Source organism: Panthera uncia (assembly GCF_023721935.1).
Source record: "Panthera uncia isolate 11264 chromosome B3 unlocalized genomic scaffold, Puncia_PCG_1.0 HiC_scaffold_1, whole genome shotgun sequence".
Classification (NCBI taxonomy): domain Eukaryota; kingdom Metazoa; phylum Chordata; class Mammalia; order Carnivora; family Felidae; genus Panthera; species Panthera uncia.
Window position 1 is genome coordinate 96,723,507 of NW_026057582.1, and position 17,223 is coordinate 96,740,729.

Genomic DNA, 17,223 nt, shown 5'->3' on the forward strand with positions numbered 1-17,223 from the left:
ATTGCTATAGCTGATGTCACAGGAATTACTGCTGCTCTTCTAGGTTTTTTTCATCGTTTCAGGTCTCATGTTTAATCCATTTTGAATTTATTTTTGTGTATGGTGTAAGAAAGTGGTCCAGTTTCATTCTTTCACATGTAGCTGTCCAGTTTTTCCAACTCCATTTGTTAAAGACACTTTTTCCCATTGCATATTCTTTCCTCCTTAGTTGAGGATTAATTGACCATATAATTGTGGGTTTATTGGGGGCTCTATACTCTGTTCTATTAATCTGTTTTGTGCCAGTACCATACTGTTTTGATTACTTGAGCTTTGTAATATGACTTGAAGACTGGAATTGTAATACTTCCCTCTAGTTTTGTTTCTCTTTTTCAGGATTGTTTTGGCTACTTGGGGTCTTTTATGGTTCCATACAAATTTTAGGATTGTTTATTCTAGTTTTGTGAAAAGTGCTGTTGGTATTTTGATAGGGATTGAATTTAATCTGTAGATTGCTTGGTAGTAAGGACATTTTAACAGTATTCGTTCTCCCATTTCATGACCATGTTTATTATATCTTTCCATTTCTTTGTGTCATGTCCAATTTTTTCATCAGTGTTTCATAGTTTTCAGAGTACAAGTCTTTTACCTCTTTGGTTAGGTTTATTCCTAGGTATTTTATTATTTTTGGTGCAACTGTAATGGGATTCCTTGCTTAATTTCTCTTTCTGCTGCTTCATTATTAGTGTATAAAAATGCAAGAGATTTCTATACATTGGTTTTGTATCCCTCAACTTAACTCATTTATCAGTGCTAGTAATTTTCTGGCGAACTTTTTAGGGTTTCCTATATAGAGTATCATGTCATCTGCACATAGTGAAAGTTTTACTTCTTCCTTACCAATTTGGATGCCTTTTATTTCTTTTTGTTGTCTGATTGCTGTGGCTAGGACTTCTAGTTCTATGGTGAATAAAAGTGATGAGAGTGGACATCCTTGTGTTACTCCTGACCTTAGGGGAAAAGCTCTCAGTTTTTCACCACTGAGTAGGATATATGCTGTGGGATTTCAATATAAGGTCTTTATTATGTTTAGTTATGTTCCCTCTAAACCTAATTCGTTGAGTTTTTTGTTTTTATCATGAAGCATGTTGTACTTTGTCAAAAGCTTTTTGGAAATGATCATATGGTTTGTATCCTGTTAGTGATGTGCTCTATCATGTTGATAGATTTATGAATATTAAACCACCCTTGAATCCCAGGAATAAATCCCACTTGATCATGATGAATGATTTTTTTAAAAGTATTACTGGATTCAGTTTACTAACATTGTGATGAGGAGTTTTGCATCTGTGTTCATCAGAGATATTGGCCTGTAGTTCTTTGTGGGTTTGTGTGTGTGTGTGTGTCTGTGTTGGTTTTATCTAGTGTTGGTATCAGAGTAATACTAATCCCATAGAATGAATTTGGAAGTTTTTCTTCCTATTATGTTTATTGGGATAGTTTGAGGAGACTAGATATTAACTCTTCTTTAAATGTTTGATAGAATTTGGGGCACCTGGGTGGCTCAGTCAGTTAAGCATCTGGCTCTCAATTTCAGCTTAGGTCATGATCTCATGATTTGTGGGATCAAGCCCTGCATTAGGCTTCATGCTGACCATGGAGCTTTCTTGGGATTCTCTCTATCTCAACATAAATTAATAAAGATTAAAAAATAAAATATGTTCAATAGAATTTGCCTGAGAAGCTGTCTGGTTCTGGACTTTTGTTTGTTGGAAGTTTTTTGACTAGTTCAATTTCATTGCTGGTAATCATTCTGTTCAAATTTTCTATTTCTTTCAGTTTTGGTAGGTTATTTGTTTCTAGTAATTTATCCATTTCTTCTAGGTTGTCCAATTTGTTGGCATATAGTTTCTCATAATACTCTCTTAAAATTCTTTATGTGGTGTTGGTTGTCATTTTTCCTTTCATTTATGATTTTGTTTGAGTCCTCTTTTTTTTTTTTTTTTTTTTTTTTGATGGGTCTCCCTGGAGGTTTATCAATCTTGTTGATCTTTTCAAAGAACCAGCTCCTGGTGTCATTGATCTGTTCTATAATTTTTATAGTCTTTATATCATTTATTTCTGCTGTAACATTTATTATCTTCTTCTTTTGGTTTTGGGTTTTGTTTGGTCTTTTTTTTTTCTCGCTCCTTTAGGTGTAAGGTTAGATTGTTTATTTAAGACTTTTTATGTTTGTTGAGATAGGCCTGTATTTATGTAAACTTCCTTTTTTTTTAACATTTTTTTTTTAACGTTTATTTATTTTTGAGACAGAGAGAGACAGAGCATGAATGGGGGAGGGTCAGAGAGAGAGGGAGACACAGAATCCGAAACAGGCTCCAGGCTCTGAGCTGTCAGCACAGAGCCCAATGCGGGGCTTGAACTCACAGACCGCGAGATCATGACCTGAGCCGAAGTCGGACACTTAACCGACTGAGCCACCCAGGCGCCCCTAAACTTCCCTTTTAGAAACACTTCTGCTATATCCCAAAGAGTTTGTACTGTTGTGTTTTCATTTTCATTTGTTTACATGTAATTTTTTATTTCTTCTTTGATACCTTGGTTGACACATTCACTTTTTAGTAGCCTATTATTTAACCTCTAGATATTTGTGTTCTTTCCAGATTTTCTCTTGTGATTGATTTCTAGTTTCATAGCACTGTGGTCAGAAAAGATGTATGGTGTGACTTTGATCTTTTAAATTCTGTTGAGACTTGTTTTGTGCCCTAATATGTGGTCTGTTCTGGAGAATGTTCCATGTGTGCTTGAAAAGAAAGTGTATTCTGCTATTTTAGGATGTTTTGAATGTATCTGTTAAGTCCATTTAGTCTCCTGTGTCATTCAAAGCCACTATTTCTTTGTTGATTTTTTGTTTAGATGAACCGTCCACTGATGTAAGTGGGATGTTAAAGTCCCCTACTATTATTGTGTTACTATTGATTAGTTCCCTTATGTTTGTCTTTAACTGCTTTATGGATCTGGGTTCTTCCATGCTAGGTGTACAAATTTTTCAATTATTGTATCTTCTTCTTGGATTGTCCCCTTTATTATATATAGTGTTCTTTGCTTTATGTTACAGTGTTTTAAGTCTATTTTGTCTAAGTACTGCTATCCCAGCTTTCTTTTGACATCCATTTACAAAATAAATATTTCTCTATCCCCTCACTTTCAATCTGCAGGTATTTTTAGGTCTAAAATGAGTCTCTTATAGGCAGCATATAGATGGATTTTGTTGTTATCCACTTTGTCATCCTGTGTTTCCATTGGAGTATGTAGTCCATTTACATTCAAAGTAATTATTGATAGGTATGTATTTATTGTCCTTTTGTTACTTGTTTTGTAGGATTTTTTTGTAGTTTTTCTCTGACTTTTGTCTTGCTCTCTTTCATGGTTTGCTGATTTTCTTTAGTGATATACTTGGATTCCTTTCTCTTTATTCTTTGCATATTTTTTACTGTTTTCTGATTTATGGTTATCATTAGGTGTATATATAACATCTTCTACCTTTATCATAGTCTTATGAAGCTGATGGTTGCTTAAGAAAGAGAGGGAGAGAGAGAGAATCCCAAGCAGGCTCTGCAATGTCAGCACAGAGCCTGACCTAGGGCTCGAACCCTTGAACCATGAGATCATGACCTGAGCCGAAATCGAGTTGGCTGCTTAACTGACTGCTATGAACATGAGTGTACAATTACTCTTTTTAAGACCCTGGTTTCAGTTTTCTTGGGTATATATCCAGATGTGGAATTGCTGGATCATATGGCAAATACTTATTAATTTTTCAGGAAACAACCATACTGCTTTTCCACAGGAGCTGTCTCATTTTACATCCTCACCAATGGTGCATGAGGGTTCTAGTTTCTCTGTATTTTCACCAGCAGTTATTTTTTGTGGTTTTCGTTTTATTTTTTTTTATAGTAGTCATCCTAATATTTATTAGGGGGTTATTTCTCATTGTGGCTTTGATTTACATTTCCCTAATGATCAGTAATACTGACCACCTTTTTTGTGCTTGCTAGACATATGTATATCTTTTTTTGGAGAAAGGTCTACAAAATAGGCAAGGACTTGAATTGGTTGACTGTTCTGTTACTGATTTGTAGGAATTCTTTACATATTCTGGATATTAATTCCTTGTCAGATATATGATTTGCAGAGATTTGCCATTCACTCTGTTGATTTTGTCCTTTAATGTAGTATTTTTTTAAATTTTTTTGTGGTTGCTTGTACTTTTGGCATCCTAAGAAATCACAACTGAATCCAATATCATGTACCATGTCCCCTGTGTTTTCTTCTAATAGTTTAATAATTTTAGGGTTTACATTTAGGTCTTTAACCAAACTTGAGTTAATTTTTGTAGATAGTATGATATAGAGGTACAAGCTCATTATTTTGCTTGGAGATACCAAGTTTCCAAGTACAGTGTGTTAAAGAGGATGTCCGTTCCCAGGGAATGGTCTTGGCACTCTTGTCAATATAATTATTTGTCCTTATGTGTTTATTTCTGGGCATTCTGTTCCATTGGTCTATGTCTTTTATGAAGGTATCACATTGCTTTGATCACTGTAGCTTTGTAATAAGTTTTGAAATCCAGAAGTATGAGACCTCCAACGTTGTTATTCATTTCAGGATTGTTTGACTATTTATATCCTTTTGAGATTCCATATCAATATTAGGATGGATATTTCCATTTCTGTAAAAAAACACAGTTGGGATTTTGATAGAGATGACATTGAATCTATAAATATCTTTTGGGTAGTATTGGCATCATAAAAATAAGTCTTTCCAATCCACAAACACAGAATATCTGTCCATTTATTTGGATTTAAATACTTTCAGCAGTTTTCAAGTTTTCAGTGTAAAAGTCTTTCATGTTGGTTATGTTTATTCCTAAGTATTGTATTCTTTTGAATACAATGGTTATTGTATGGTTACAATACAATGGTTATTGTACAATGGTTATTTCTTTTTAGGAATATTCATTGTTAGTATATAAAACATAACTGATTTCATGTAGAATCTTTAGGGTTTTCCACATACATGTGTTATCTGTGAACAGGAATAATGTTTCTTCTTCTTCTTTTTTTTAATTTGGATGCCTTTTATTATTTTTCTTCCCTGGATGCTCTGACCAAGACTTCCAGTACTATGTTGGATAAAGTGGCAAAAGCAGGTATCCTTGTCTTGTTCTTGATAATAGAGTAAAAGCTTCTGGTCTTTTACCACTGAGTATATTAGCTATGGGCTTTTCATGTGGGGCTTTTATTATGTTGAAGTAGGATCATTGTTCCTTGTCTGTTTCATGTTTTTTAACATGAAAGTGTGTTTAATCTTCTCAAATCCTTTTTTGACATCATTCAAGAGGATTGTGTGTGTTTCTTTCATTGTGTTAATGTGAAGTGTTACATTGATTGATTTTCATTATGTTGAACCATCCTTGCTTCCAGGAGTATATCCCCCTTGGTCATTCTGTACAGTCCTTTTCATGTACTGTGGAATTGTGTGCTATTATTTTGTTGAGGATTTTCATGTAAGCATTTGTGAGGGATATAGGTCTGTAGTTTTTTTGTTGTATTTTTGTCTGGCTTTGGTATTAGGCTGATGCTGTCTTCATAGAATGAGTTTGGAAGTGTTTTTGTTCTCTTCAGTTTGGGTAAAGAATTTGAAGATGGTTCATGTTCATTTTTTTAATATTTGGTAGAATTCACCAGTGAAGCCATCTAGTTCAGGGATTTCCTTGTTAAAAGGTTTTTGAATAGGGATTACCTTATTAAAAGGTTTTTGAATACTCCTTCAATCTCCTAACTAGGTACAGATTTATTTGGATTTCCTGAACTGATTTCGTATTTATCATTCAGTTTTAGTAGATTGGGAATGTCTAGGAATTTGTTTCATCTAGGTTATCCAATTTATTGGTGTACCACTGTTCATAGTATTCTCTTACCTTCTGTATTTCTGGGATATCAGTTGTAATGTCTACTCTCCCATTAATTTAAAATCTTCCAAAAATAATAAATAAATAAATAATAACATCTCCCAAAATGGGGGCACCTGGGTGGCTCAGTTGGTTAAACATCTTCACCTAGGTCATAATCTCACGGTTTGTGAGTTTGAGCTCATGTTGGGCTCTGTGCTGACAGCTCAGAACCTGAAGCTTGCTTCTGGTACTGTGTTTCCCTTGCTTTCTGCCCCTCCCCCACTTGCACTCTCTTGTAAACATTAAAAAAAATTAAAAAATAAAATCTTCCAAAATGGCTTTGTTTCTGTAAAATCAGTTGCAATATCCCCTTTTTCATTTTTGTTATTATTTTTTTGAGAGTGAGTAAACATGAGCAGGGGAGGGGCAGAGGGAGAGAAGTTTAAGTAGACTCCATGCCCAGTGCAGGGCCCAATGTGGGACTTGATCTCGCAAGCATGAGATCATGACCTGAGCCGAAATCATGAGTCAGACACTTAACAGACTGAGCCACCCAGGTGACCCCTGCTTTCATTTCTGATGTTAGTTGAGTCATCGTGGGTTTTTTTTTTTTTTTAGTCTAGGTAAAGGTTTGTCAATTTTATTGATCTTAACAAAGAATGAACTCGGTTTCATAGATTTTTCTCTACTGTTTTTTTATTCTCTATTTCATTTATCTCTGCTCTAAGCTTTATTTTCTGTTTTCAACTAGCTTTGGGTTTAGTTCTCTAGTTATAGTGAGATTGTTGATTTGAGATATCTTCTTTTTTAATGTAAGCATTTATAGCTATACATTTCATTTTCCCCTTAGCACTGCTCTCACTGCATCCTATAACTTTTGTTATATTGGGTTTTCATCGTCATTTATCTGAAGATATTTTTCTAATTTCTCTTGTGATTTCTTCTTTGACCCATTGGTTGTTTAAAAGTATGTTAATTCCCATGTATTTATGGATTTTCCATTTTCCTTCTGCTATTGATTTCTAGTTTCATTTCACTGTGAACAGGAAAGACACTTTGGTTTCAATCTTTTAAAATTTCCTAAGACTTGTTTGTGGCCTAAAATGGTCTATTTTGGAGAATGTTCCATGTGCACTTAAGAAAAATATATATTCTGCTTTTCTTGGGTGTAATGTTCTAATATGTCTTTTGGGTCCAGTTGGTCTTTAGGGTTGTTCAAGTACTGTTCTTATTGCTCTTCTTTCTGGTTCTATCCATTATTGTAAGTGGGGTATTGAAGTCTACTGTAACTGTAGAGTGGTTCTTTTTCTCCCACCAATTCTGTCCATGTTTGCTTCATATATTTAGGAACTCATGTTGGGTGCATATATAATTGTTATAGCTCCTTGGTGAATTAAGCCTTTTATTATTATATAATGGCCTTTTTTTGGTCTCTCGTACCTGTTTTGACTGAAAGTCTATTTTGTCTGGTATTATTGTAGCTACCTCCATCCTCTTGTGCTTACCATTTGCATGGATTATCTTTTTCCATCCTTTCATTTTCAATCTGTGTATGTCCTTAGATCTAAAGTGAGTCTTTTGTAGACAGTATATACTTGATCTTGTTTTTTAAATCCAATCTATGGGGACTTTAATTCACTTACATTTCAAGTTATTACTGATGGGGAAGAAATTCCTGCTACCATTTTGTATTATTTTCTATATGTCTTAAAGCTCTTTTTGTCATTTAAACGTCTTAATTTCCTAGGAGTCTCAGCCCTGCTGCTTCTCAGGGCCTTAGATGTTGTATTTTATTCCTCTGCCCATAATCTCTTGCCCTTAGGCATTCATGGTTCTGCAGACCCCCAGTAGCCCTCAGGTGTAGCAGTTCCCATCAGTGCTCTGAGTCAGGCAAGACAGTCCCTCAAGCAATCCTCAGACAAGTCAGAACATCACAAGTAAGTTCCACTCTTTTTTCCATGAATTTAGAGGCTTTTTTCCACTAGGCCAGGAGAGTAAGGGGAAAGGGTGAGCATAAAGGCCATAAAATTTCCTATCATTTTGAATGTGGCTTTTTGTTGGTTAGGTGTTTGGTTGTTACTGCTGCTTAATTGGCTTCTAGAGTTCTCACGTTACATTGGGGAGTATATTGTATCTTCAGTGTTTCCCTGTGTATTTGTTGGGGGGAGAAGGGTCTGGAGCTTCCTAATCTTGGTGATATCGCTGTCAATTATCTTTTACAGAGATTTATTTTGAAAAGAAGTCTAATATTCTATTATTTCTGGTACTTTTTTATGTGTATGTAGATTCAGATTTCCTTCTGGTATCATTGTCCTTTTGCATGAAAGACTTCCTTTAATATTTCTTTAAGATCTTCCCATACTTAAATAAATTCTACTGACCTGTCTTAAAGCTCACAGATATTTTTTCTGCACTGTCGAAATTGCTGCAGAGCTCATTCAGGTAATTTTTGCCAAAATTACAAACTCTGCCTTGTCAGACCACTGGCTGAATTCTCTTCCCAGCTCTCTAGACCACAGCTCTTGCCTTTCATGTTGTCTTTCCTAGGGGTCTCACTCTGCACGTGGGCTATCTAGGTATCTGCCAAGGATTTGAGGGAATTTTGAGGGCTCTTTTCTTTCCAGGATTTGCCACCTGGAAATTTCTACCACCCTGGCAACCCTGCTCTTTCATTCCTTAGCCCAGTAAAACTACTTTTTCCTTGAGGTCTATCTCCTGTGAACCCATTAAGTGGAAAGTGCTCTCAGAAGCCAGTTGAATATGGACCTCAGTCAGTTTATTTCCCTTTTTTCAAGGATCATATCATCTCCACTTTCTGCTTACTATTGATTACTCATCTGTGCCTTCAAATATGTTATTGTTACCCTCAGAAGAGTTTGGTCCATTATAAGTTACTCTGCCACTACTGGAATTAGAACTGAATTATATTTAAAATGCTTAAAATGTATGAGTTATCAAAGTCAGTTTTTCAGTAATGCAAAGAAGATTTACAAAAATTTTATATTTTAAAGGTAGTTATTACAAAGTGACTATAGTTTTTATAATTTGAAGACTATATGGGATTTGTTTTTCCTTGTGCAGGATATAGCCAATGAAGACCACAAAAAAATTGAAGCATTAAAGTCTGAAAACAAGAAGCTAGAAAAACAAAAAGGAGAATTAATGATAGGGTTCAAGAAGCAGTTAAAATTAATTGATGTTTTAAAAAGGCAGAAGGTGAGTCTATTCTAAAAAAAAACACAGTTAAATTGTAGATATTTTTAGATGTGTTTGATATGCTTAGGTACAAAATTTTACCTATAGAACATACATAATAAGATTTCTACATAACATGTCATCCAAGCAAATGGATATTTTCAGGCAGGTAAATTAGTAATGTGGAAAATGGGACTGGTAAATACAGTATGGGTACTCCCTAATGATAGAAAGTATATACAAGAGTATAATATACTATTATCTTATTGGATTGGTTTGCCTCTTTAAACACGGAAGAGTGAAAATGGATTCCAAATCACTCTTCCCTTCTCTACACATGAATTACCTGGTGGTGAGAAGATTCGAAGCCATGGCTCTGCCACTTTCCCTTTTTGCAAAGGTTATGTATTAAAATACTACTGACGTGTTCTCTCAACAGGTTGATTCAGTAACCACCATGGACAAATAGGCTTTTACAGGCTGACCCTTGAATGTAATTATTTCAAATATGTTTATTGGAATTAGAGTACACATTCCAACAGAGCTTATCATTTGATAGCATATTTATATACACATTTTTATCAACTGCGTGTTGTCCTGTGGTCTACTCTTAATGCTAAAACAATATTGATTTGTTACAAACACAGATGCATATTGAAGCTGCCAAGATGCTGTCTTTCACCGAAGAGGAATTTATGAAGGCACTTGAATGGGGAAATTGATAAGTGACCTACTTTAATTAGTCTGTGTAACTGACTTTGTGCCCCATATACATTTTAAAGTTTTAATGATTTATTTTTACTCTTTATAAATAAGATATTTGATAATGAAATCAAAGCAATTGCAACAAATTCCCTGTTTAGATTTGGGGTGGATACAAAATTGATAGATGATTATTAGAAAATTGTGAGCCACTTGCCCTTTTATATAAAGTATTTTATGCTCTGGTGATTTAGCTCTAGTTAATAAAAACAGTACTAGCACATAAACTGTCATTTAAGTTCTTATTGACAATAAAGCACTTTGAAATTCCTCACTCTTTACTATTCTTTTCCCTTATAGTAGAAAGAAAAAGATAATTTCCCTAAACACAAATACCAAGCTCTGAGCAGGAGGAGTAGTATGGAAAAGTTAGTCTCCTGGGTTTGGCTGTATTGTATTTATATAAAGGAAATGTTGTAATGTGGTGTGTAACTCAGCTCTTCAAATTATCAGTACAAGAACAAGAATTTGGCTAATAGCAATTAATTTTATAGATAAAAAATATTCTGCAATTTAATTTTATCAGAAAACAAATATTTTCTTATAGATAATTGTTTACAAATGATGAAATACAGAGTTGCTTTACAAAATCCAAATAGATTATGGATTCTATCACTGACCTGTGAAACAAAAGTCACACTGACATCTAGTGGTGAAAACAAAACAATCCAGGTTTTACCAAATCTTGATGGTATCACTTCTCTTCACAAATTTCGCTCCTTTTCTGATATACTTTTCTAAACTCTTCACCAAGCAGATCAATATCCTCCTTTTTAAATACTCCCTACAGGAAAAATATTTTGTGAGTTACTTCAAATGCCAGAATATTTAAATGCTTCTAAGACTAACATAGACTACAAAAATTTGTAAAGTTATCTCCAAGATAATGAAATCTATTTCATAGGTTTACATATAATATCACTAGTCTCTGAAAATTATGACTCTGTGTATAATGAAATCTTTGACCTGATTTCCTGATTTTATTTATCAGCTCCAGTATAGGAATTTGTAATAGGAATCTGGAATTCTATTTTACTACCTCAAGTACCACTGCTTGGATTGGCTGAATGAGAATTTCATAAGGTATGAGAGCAGAGTTAAGAGACTGAGCTTTGCCAGATTCATGCATGGGATTGGCTCTCACCTCCATTCTATGGTTGATCAGCAAACATTGTCTTGCAGGAAAGACTCCAGATTTGGAGTTACATGCCCTTTAAGCAAGCCCTTTGAAATTCTTGATGCTTTTATTTACTTTTCTTTTCCTTATAGGACACAATAAAAGGCTGTTAAATATTTACTTATGTAATTTAAAGGAGCTAAAGAATAATTTAGGTCATTTAGGGCCATTAGGACCTAAAAGATTAAAATCATTTTGGCAGAATAGGTTTGTTAGACTCTCCTTATCTCCACATTTATTTCCTTTTAAAAGTATCTAAACTGAGATTCTCCAGAATTTATAGTCTAATTTTTTTGAAATGAATTTCTTATAGCTTTTGTCAGTATATCATTTCATATTCATTAATCCAATCAGCCAATTAGACTATAACATCCTGTGGACAAGCAATAATTACTCATATATTTCCCTTTATCTTTCCTTAGCACTGGACTGAACCCAAAATAAGCACTTTATTCTTCCAATGGAATAAAATATCAAATGACATTTCTATTTGAAGGTTGTAAATTTTATTTACATGAGTCCAGATGTTTATGGGGCTTAGGAAAATCCATTGTTACTTCATTTATAGTCAGAATGTATCCCACTTATACATGAAAATCTGTTACCTTCTGGAAGTACTTTTAAAAATAGATTACTTAGTACCTACTTATAACCTCCCATTATACAGCAGCTCTGTCTCGGACTCGGTTCAAGCATGTGTCTGTTATCAGTGTTACCAATTACAAGAGTTTCCTGTACAAAAAGTATCACAGTTCCTTTAGGGTAGTTTAGTTTTAGACTTCCTACACCAAAAGGGAAAAAGAACTTCTAAAATTTAAATTCAGTAAATCTAGCTCCTACTTTAAGAATGTGCCAAGATTTGGGGTACCTGGGTGGCTCAGTCAGTTAAGCTTCTGACTTTAGCTCAAGTCATGCTCTCACAGTCCATGAGTTCAAGCACCAAGTCAGGCTCTGTGCAGACAGCTCAGAGCCTGGAGCCTGCTTCAGATTCTATGTCTCCTTTCTCTCTGACTCTTTGCTGCTTGTACTCTGTCTCTCTCTCAAAAATAAATATTAAGAAAAAAAAAAAAAGAATGTGCCAAGACCAACTCTAATTTTAGAGACAGATGTTCAATGACTGCCTCCGATCCCACTGCTGCTTTGTAACAGCCACAAGTAAGTGAAACCCAGGCCCTCTGTTTTTTTTCCCCATTATTAGAGTTTAGGAAGATTATACCTTGAATTAAATCTCACTTACTTTAGGAAGATATCCTAGTAATTTTGTAGCATGTTCTTTGAGAAGCTTTAGTCTTTCTTCTTCAATAATTGCATTAATACATCCTTGTCGTCTTTGCTGCAACTGCCATTCTTCCAGTTCACGTTGCTGGAAATGTAAATGAAATTTTATTGTCACAGAATACATTAATCTTTTAAGAAGTCATCAAATAAAGCCATCTTGCAGTGGATTAGATAAAACTGAACTATTTTTTACACTAACTTCAGAAAATATTATGTAGTATATATATCTTTTATATTTACTATATATATACAAATCTCTTTTTTACAGTCACTATTCCCTTAAGGATACAAAAAAATAGGCATGGCTGGGATTTTAGGGAGGCAAGTATATGTCTTCAGGACAGTATCTTCATCACCAAGGAAAAAATGTACAAAGAAGGGACTTCCTAATTAATTCAAATATTTATGTAATGTTTACCATATGCCAATTGCTGAAGGCAGCTTTCAGTGTAAAACAAAACCAAAAACTGGATGAAACAGAATAGGGATATCTAAAAGATAAATATTTCCATGTATGTTAAAAATGTTAAGAGCCCAGATGAAGCACAGGAGTAGCAGCAAGAGTTCTAACAGGAGAACCAGTGTTTCTCAGGCAACAGTTCTGAATGCTCTCATGTAACCGCACCAAAATTCTGTGCCACATGCTATGGAAGAGATGGCCAGCTTTAAAAGTTTTAGGGCTTAAAAGAACTCTTACAGTGTTGTATCCAAATAATCTATTGGAAAGGGAAGGGTGCTAAAGGCAGGCCACTGAAGTAGTGATGAATTCCTACATAGAATTAAAGTAGTATTAATGTTGAGCTGGTCTGTGCAATAAGTAGTTTCCTAGGGTCACAATTTCTTCAAAACTCTTCATAGTTACCAAATAAAGAAGGATGCTAGGACACAGCCATATCCAATGCCACTTAAGCCTTTAATGGCTTCTAATGAGACTATTTTGTCTACTATGATATTACCTTATTTGCATTACAGAATCAGAAGAAGCATTGGTAGCTGAGAAAAGACTTACACTCTCTACCCATCTTGTTATTGAATCAAAGAGTTGAGTGGCTCTTACTTATTTTCTAAGATGATATAAAGTTATAGAATCTGCCATGGAATCGTTATACCTGAATTTGTTTTGAGACTATATTTCTAAGGCTCCCTTATAATCATGTGTGGTCACAACAGGACTTGGTTTCTGCCAATGGACTATAAGCAAAAGTGTCATATGGCAGATTCCAGGAATCAATCGTATACACCCACTTTGTCTCTCTTCAACTCTTCCATCTGCTACTTGAAACATGAAGGGTGAAGATCCAATTTAGACCATGAAGATAAAGGGTATAGGCTACAGAAACCACAGCGAAATGCTAGGATGACCCTGGTTCCTGAAGGCTGAATACAGCCTCCATTCCAGCCCTGAATTCCCTTAGACTTTTATGTGAGAATAGTAAACTATCTACTATGCCACTATTAATTTGATACTCTGTACCTGCAGCCAAACCTAATCCTAACTGATCTGTTCTTTATAAAAAGGAGATGCAAAAGATTCTGAAACGTTGTGAGGAAAGGTCAGTTGTTAGATTTTTGTCCAATGATGTATGGTCTCTAGTTGGGGTAGAATATAAGATTTCTCTACTTGGGATGTGGTAAACACATTAAATATTTATCCTAATAAACACTTTCATAGTAAATTAGGGTAAATAGAAAGTATGAAACCAATTTGTCCATTTAGACAAACTCAATAGAGCTGGTATTAGGTAACTCTTTCCTGGGGAGTTTTATATTTTGTCTAACCATATGATTTTTTTAGAGGTAGACAGAATTGTAGTTACCTATTTAGGAATATATCTGAAATCTAAAAAAACAGAGTTAGAACCTTATAGGATTAATGTGTTCCATGATCATGAAAATCCACCCTTGCTCTTGGGCAAGAAAAATGTGACCCAATCTCACAGACACTTTTAGCACACAGCTTTATATTAGGAATATTTACATTAGAAAAAATTAAGAAAATTAAGACATAAATTGTAGAAATATCTATGCTTTAGGTGGTTTTATGTGATTTCCATTTATAGTTGCCTTGCTAACTTTTCTAGGAGCTTTCTAATTACCTCTGTAAGCCATGAGATAGGACGGTCTATCACTGTTTCTACCTCTTTCTAGGCAAGGAGTATTCAAAACCTTCTGATCATTTCAAATTTTCATCAAAATTCTAATTTTCATCCTCCTTGACTGCTCTGCTTGTCTGACACTGTTGATCACCCTCCTTGATTCAACAAACATTTATTATTCACCACTTGTCAAGCAAAATGCTAGGTGCTTAAAGGTTAACCCTTAAAGGTTAGAGTAGATCATGACTGATTTATCAAAGATAAGGAATTGGGATTTTATGCTGTAGGAATCCACTTAGGTTTAAGTACGAGGAGGACATAATGAATTTTTTAAGCCCATTATAACTAGTAGCAGATGGACTAGTCATATGGTGACCAGTAGATAACAATTTCAGTAGTCCATAGGAATGGTATTAAATGTCTGAACTAAGTTATTAAGAAAAGAAACTGGATTTAAGACTTATTACTGAAATGAAGTCAATGGAATTTGGTGGCTGACTAAAAATTATTAGATAGGAATGGGGAAAAGTCCAGGATGATTTCAAAGTCATAGACTTGGGTGACTGACTGAATATGCTGTCTTTAACCAAGATTCAGGCTACAGAAACTGTAAAAAGTTTGTGTGGAATGTTCACTTTTGGAAACTAAATTCTAAGGCACCTACAAAATTTCCAACTATATCATTTAGACAGCTAGAAATATGGCATCAGAACAAAAGCATGAAATGAATAAGAATAGAAGAGTCCTAAAAATTGAACTCCAAGTATCCCCCCCACCTCCCCACTTCATGGAGCAGACAAAAAAAAAAAAGAGCTGACCTCGCTTAGTTTTCTGTGACTACAACCATCCAGATTCTCTTGCCTTTCTGACCATCTCTTGGTCTTGTCATTGTTTTTTTCCTCCTCCTTCTACTCCTAAGTAAGAATGTTCGCTGAGACTCCATCATTGGCCTTCTGATTGTTTCTCATTATAATATATTCTTGGAATCTCTGTGTGCTAATTAATGCCAGATATGTATGTTTAGGAAAACTTGACCTAAGCTTTGCTCCTCTGAGTCAAGTGCCTTCAAGATATTTTCAATTTGTATTTCTATTTCACGTCCAACATGATATAAACTGAAGTAATTATCTTTTTTCTCTGACTCAAAACATAACAGCACTTGGTATTCTTTGAGTTCTCCTAGTTGAAACCTTGGAGTTATTTTGACTCCTTCCTCCAGTCTACCCTATATGATCCACCAACAAAACAAAACAAGACAAAACAAAACATACCAGTCTCATATTCCTTTAAAAATATTTAAACTCTTCCTTTCTTGCTTCTCCCATGCTTTGTTAACCTATTCTAGGTACTCATCACCTCACTCTTGAATCACTACATTCTCTTCTTCCTAAGACCATGTTGTGATCACCAATTTCCTATTGTATCATGTCTAAACTCCTCTATCACTCAAGTTTCTCATTGTGGGTAATTCCATATGCTGCCAACTTAGAATAGCCTTCTTCTGCTTTTATTCATCTTTTATGTATTTCCAGGAAAACCCACATAGTTCTGCCATAAATGCACAGTTGACCCATGAACAACACAGGTTTGAACTTCGTGGGTCCACTTACCTGCAGATTTTTTTCAGTAATATAATATGGTACCATAAAGATATTTTCTCTTATGATTTTCTTAATAAGATTGTTTTCTCTAGCTACTTTATTATATGAATATAGTTTATAATATGTATATAAAATGTGTGCTAATTGACTTTTTTAAAATAAGATAATCTTTTTTATTTTTTTATTTTACAGAGAGAACACAAGCTGGGGAGAGGGACAGAGGCGGGGAGAGGGAGTGGGGGAGAGAGAGAGAGAGAGAGAGAGAGAGAGAATATCTTAAGCAGGGCTCCATGCACAGCACAGAGCCCAATGTGGGACTCAGTGCCACAACCCTAGGATCATGACGTGAGCTGAAATCAAGAGTCAGATGCTCAATTGACTGAGCCACCCAGGCACCCCATGTGCCAGTTGACTCTTCATGTTATCAGGAAGGCTTCTGGTCATCAGGAGGCCATTAGTTAAGTTTTGGAGGAGTCAAAAATTTTATGTGGATTTTTGGGGTGGGGGTTGGGGGAGGTGTCAGCACCCTTACTTATCCCCTGTGTTGTTCATGGGTCAACTGTATTGCACAATTGGTAAATTATAACTACCAAATTCTATAAATGTACACTGTACATTTAAGAAATGTATTCTTAGTATAATTTTATATATAACTGAGAGTTTTGGGAATCTATACCCCATTTTTTGTACTACACTAGAAAGTACCAGAATTAACTTGTATTTATTTTGGTTCTCTCACCAATACTCAGCAGAATGCCTAGCAGATCAGTATCTATTGATTACAAGAATATCCTGAGATTTCTTTCTGCCTACCCATACTGGAAAAGATCATCATTAGGATATCAATTAACTTAATTCCAGCTCTGCCACTTACTTGCTATAAAACCCCGACCTACCTAACTCATAGAGTTGAAAGGTTAAAGTTATTTGCTTGAAATGAGCTTAGAATAGTTGAATGACATATGTAAAAGCTCAATAAATGTTAGTTGTTACACTACCACTTATATTAATTATTTTAAAATATTTACCCTATGCCTAATCTGTACTCTTCATATTTAGAGTGTTTATCTTTACAAAGCACTTATACGTTATCTTATTTGGTTCTTTTTTTTGAATTTTTTTAATATTTATTTATTTTTGAAGGAAAGAGAGACACAGTGTGAGTGGGGGAGGGTCAGA

General features: G+C 34.7%; 2 protein-coding genes across 2 annotated transcripts in view; one reads left to right on the forward strand and one right to left on the reverse strand.

Annotated features, from left to right (window-relative positions):
* The window catches only part of TEX9 (testis expressed 9), a 63,375-nt gene extending 53,209 nt beyond the window's left edge, over positions 1 to 10,166 (forward strand). Inside the window, exons 11-12 of the mRNA XM_049613674.1 lie at positions 9,017 to 9,151; positions 9,778 to 10,166. Of these exons, the coding sequence (XP_049469631.1) occupies positions 9,017 to 9,151; positions 9,778 to 9,852 (210 nt within the window). The 3' untranslated portion in view covers positions 9,853 to 10,166. The remainder of the gene's footprint in view (positions 1 to 9,016; positions 9,152 to 9,777) is intronic.
* MNS1 (meiosis specific nuclear structural 1) overlaps positions 9,618 to 17,223 on the reverse strand; it is a 52,149-nt gene continuing 44,543 nt past the window's right edge. Inside the window, exons 9-10 of the mRNA XM_049613673.1 lie at positions 12,307 to 12,432; positions 9,618 to 10,676 (exon numbers count right to left, since the gene is read on the reverse strand). Coding sequence (XP_049469630.1) covers positions 10,587 to 10,676; positions 12,307 to 12,432 — 216 coding nt within the window. The 3' untranslated portion in view covers positions 9,618 to 10,586. The remainder of the gene's footprint in view (positions 10,677 to 12,306; positions 12,433 to 17,223) is intronic.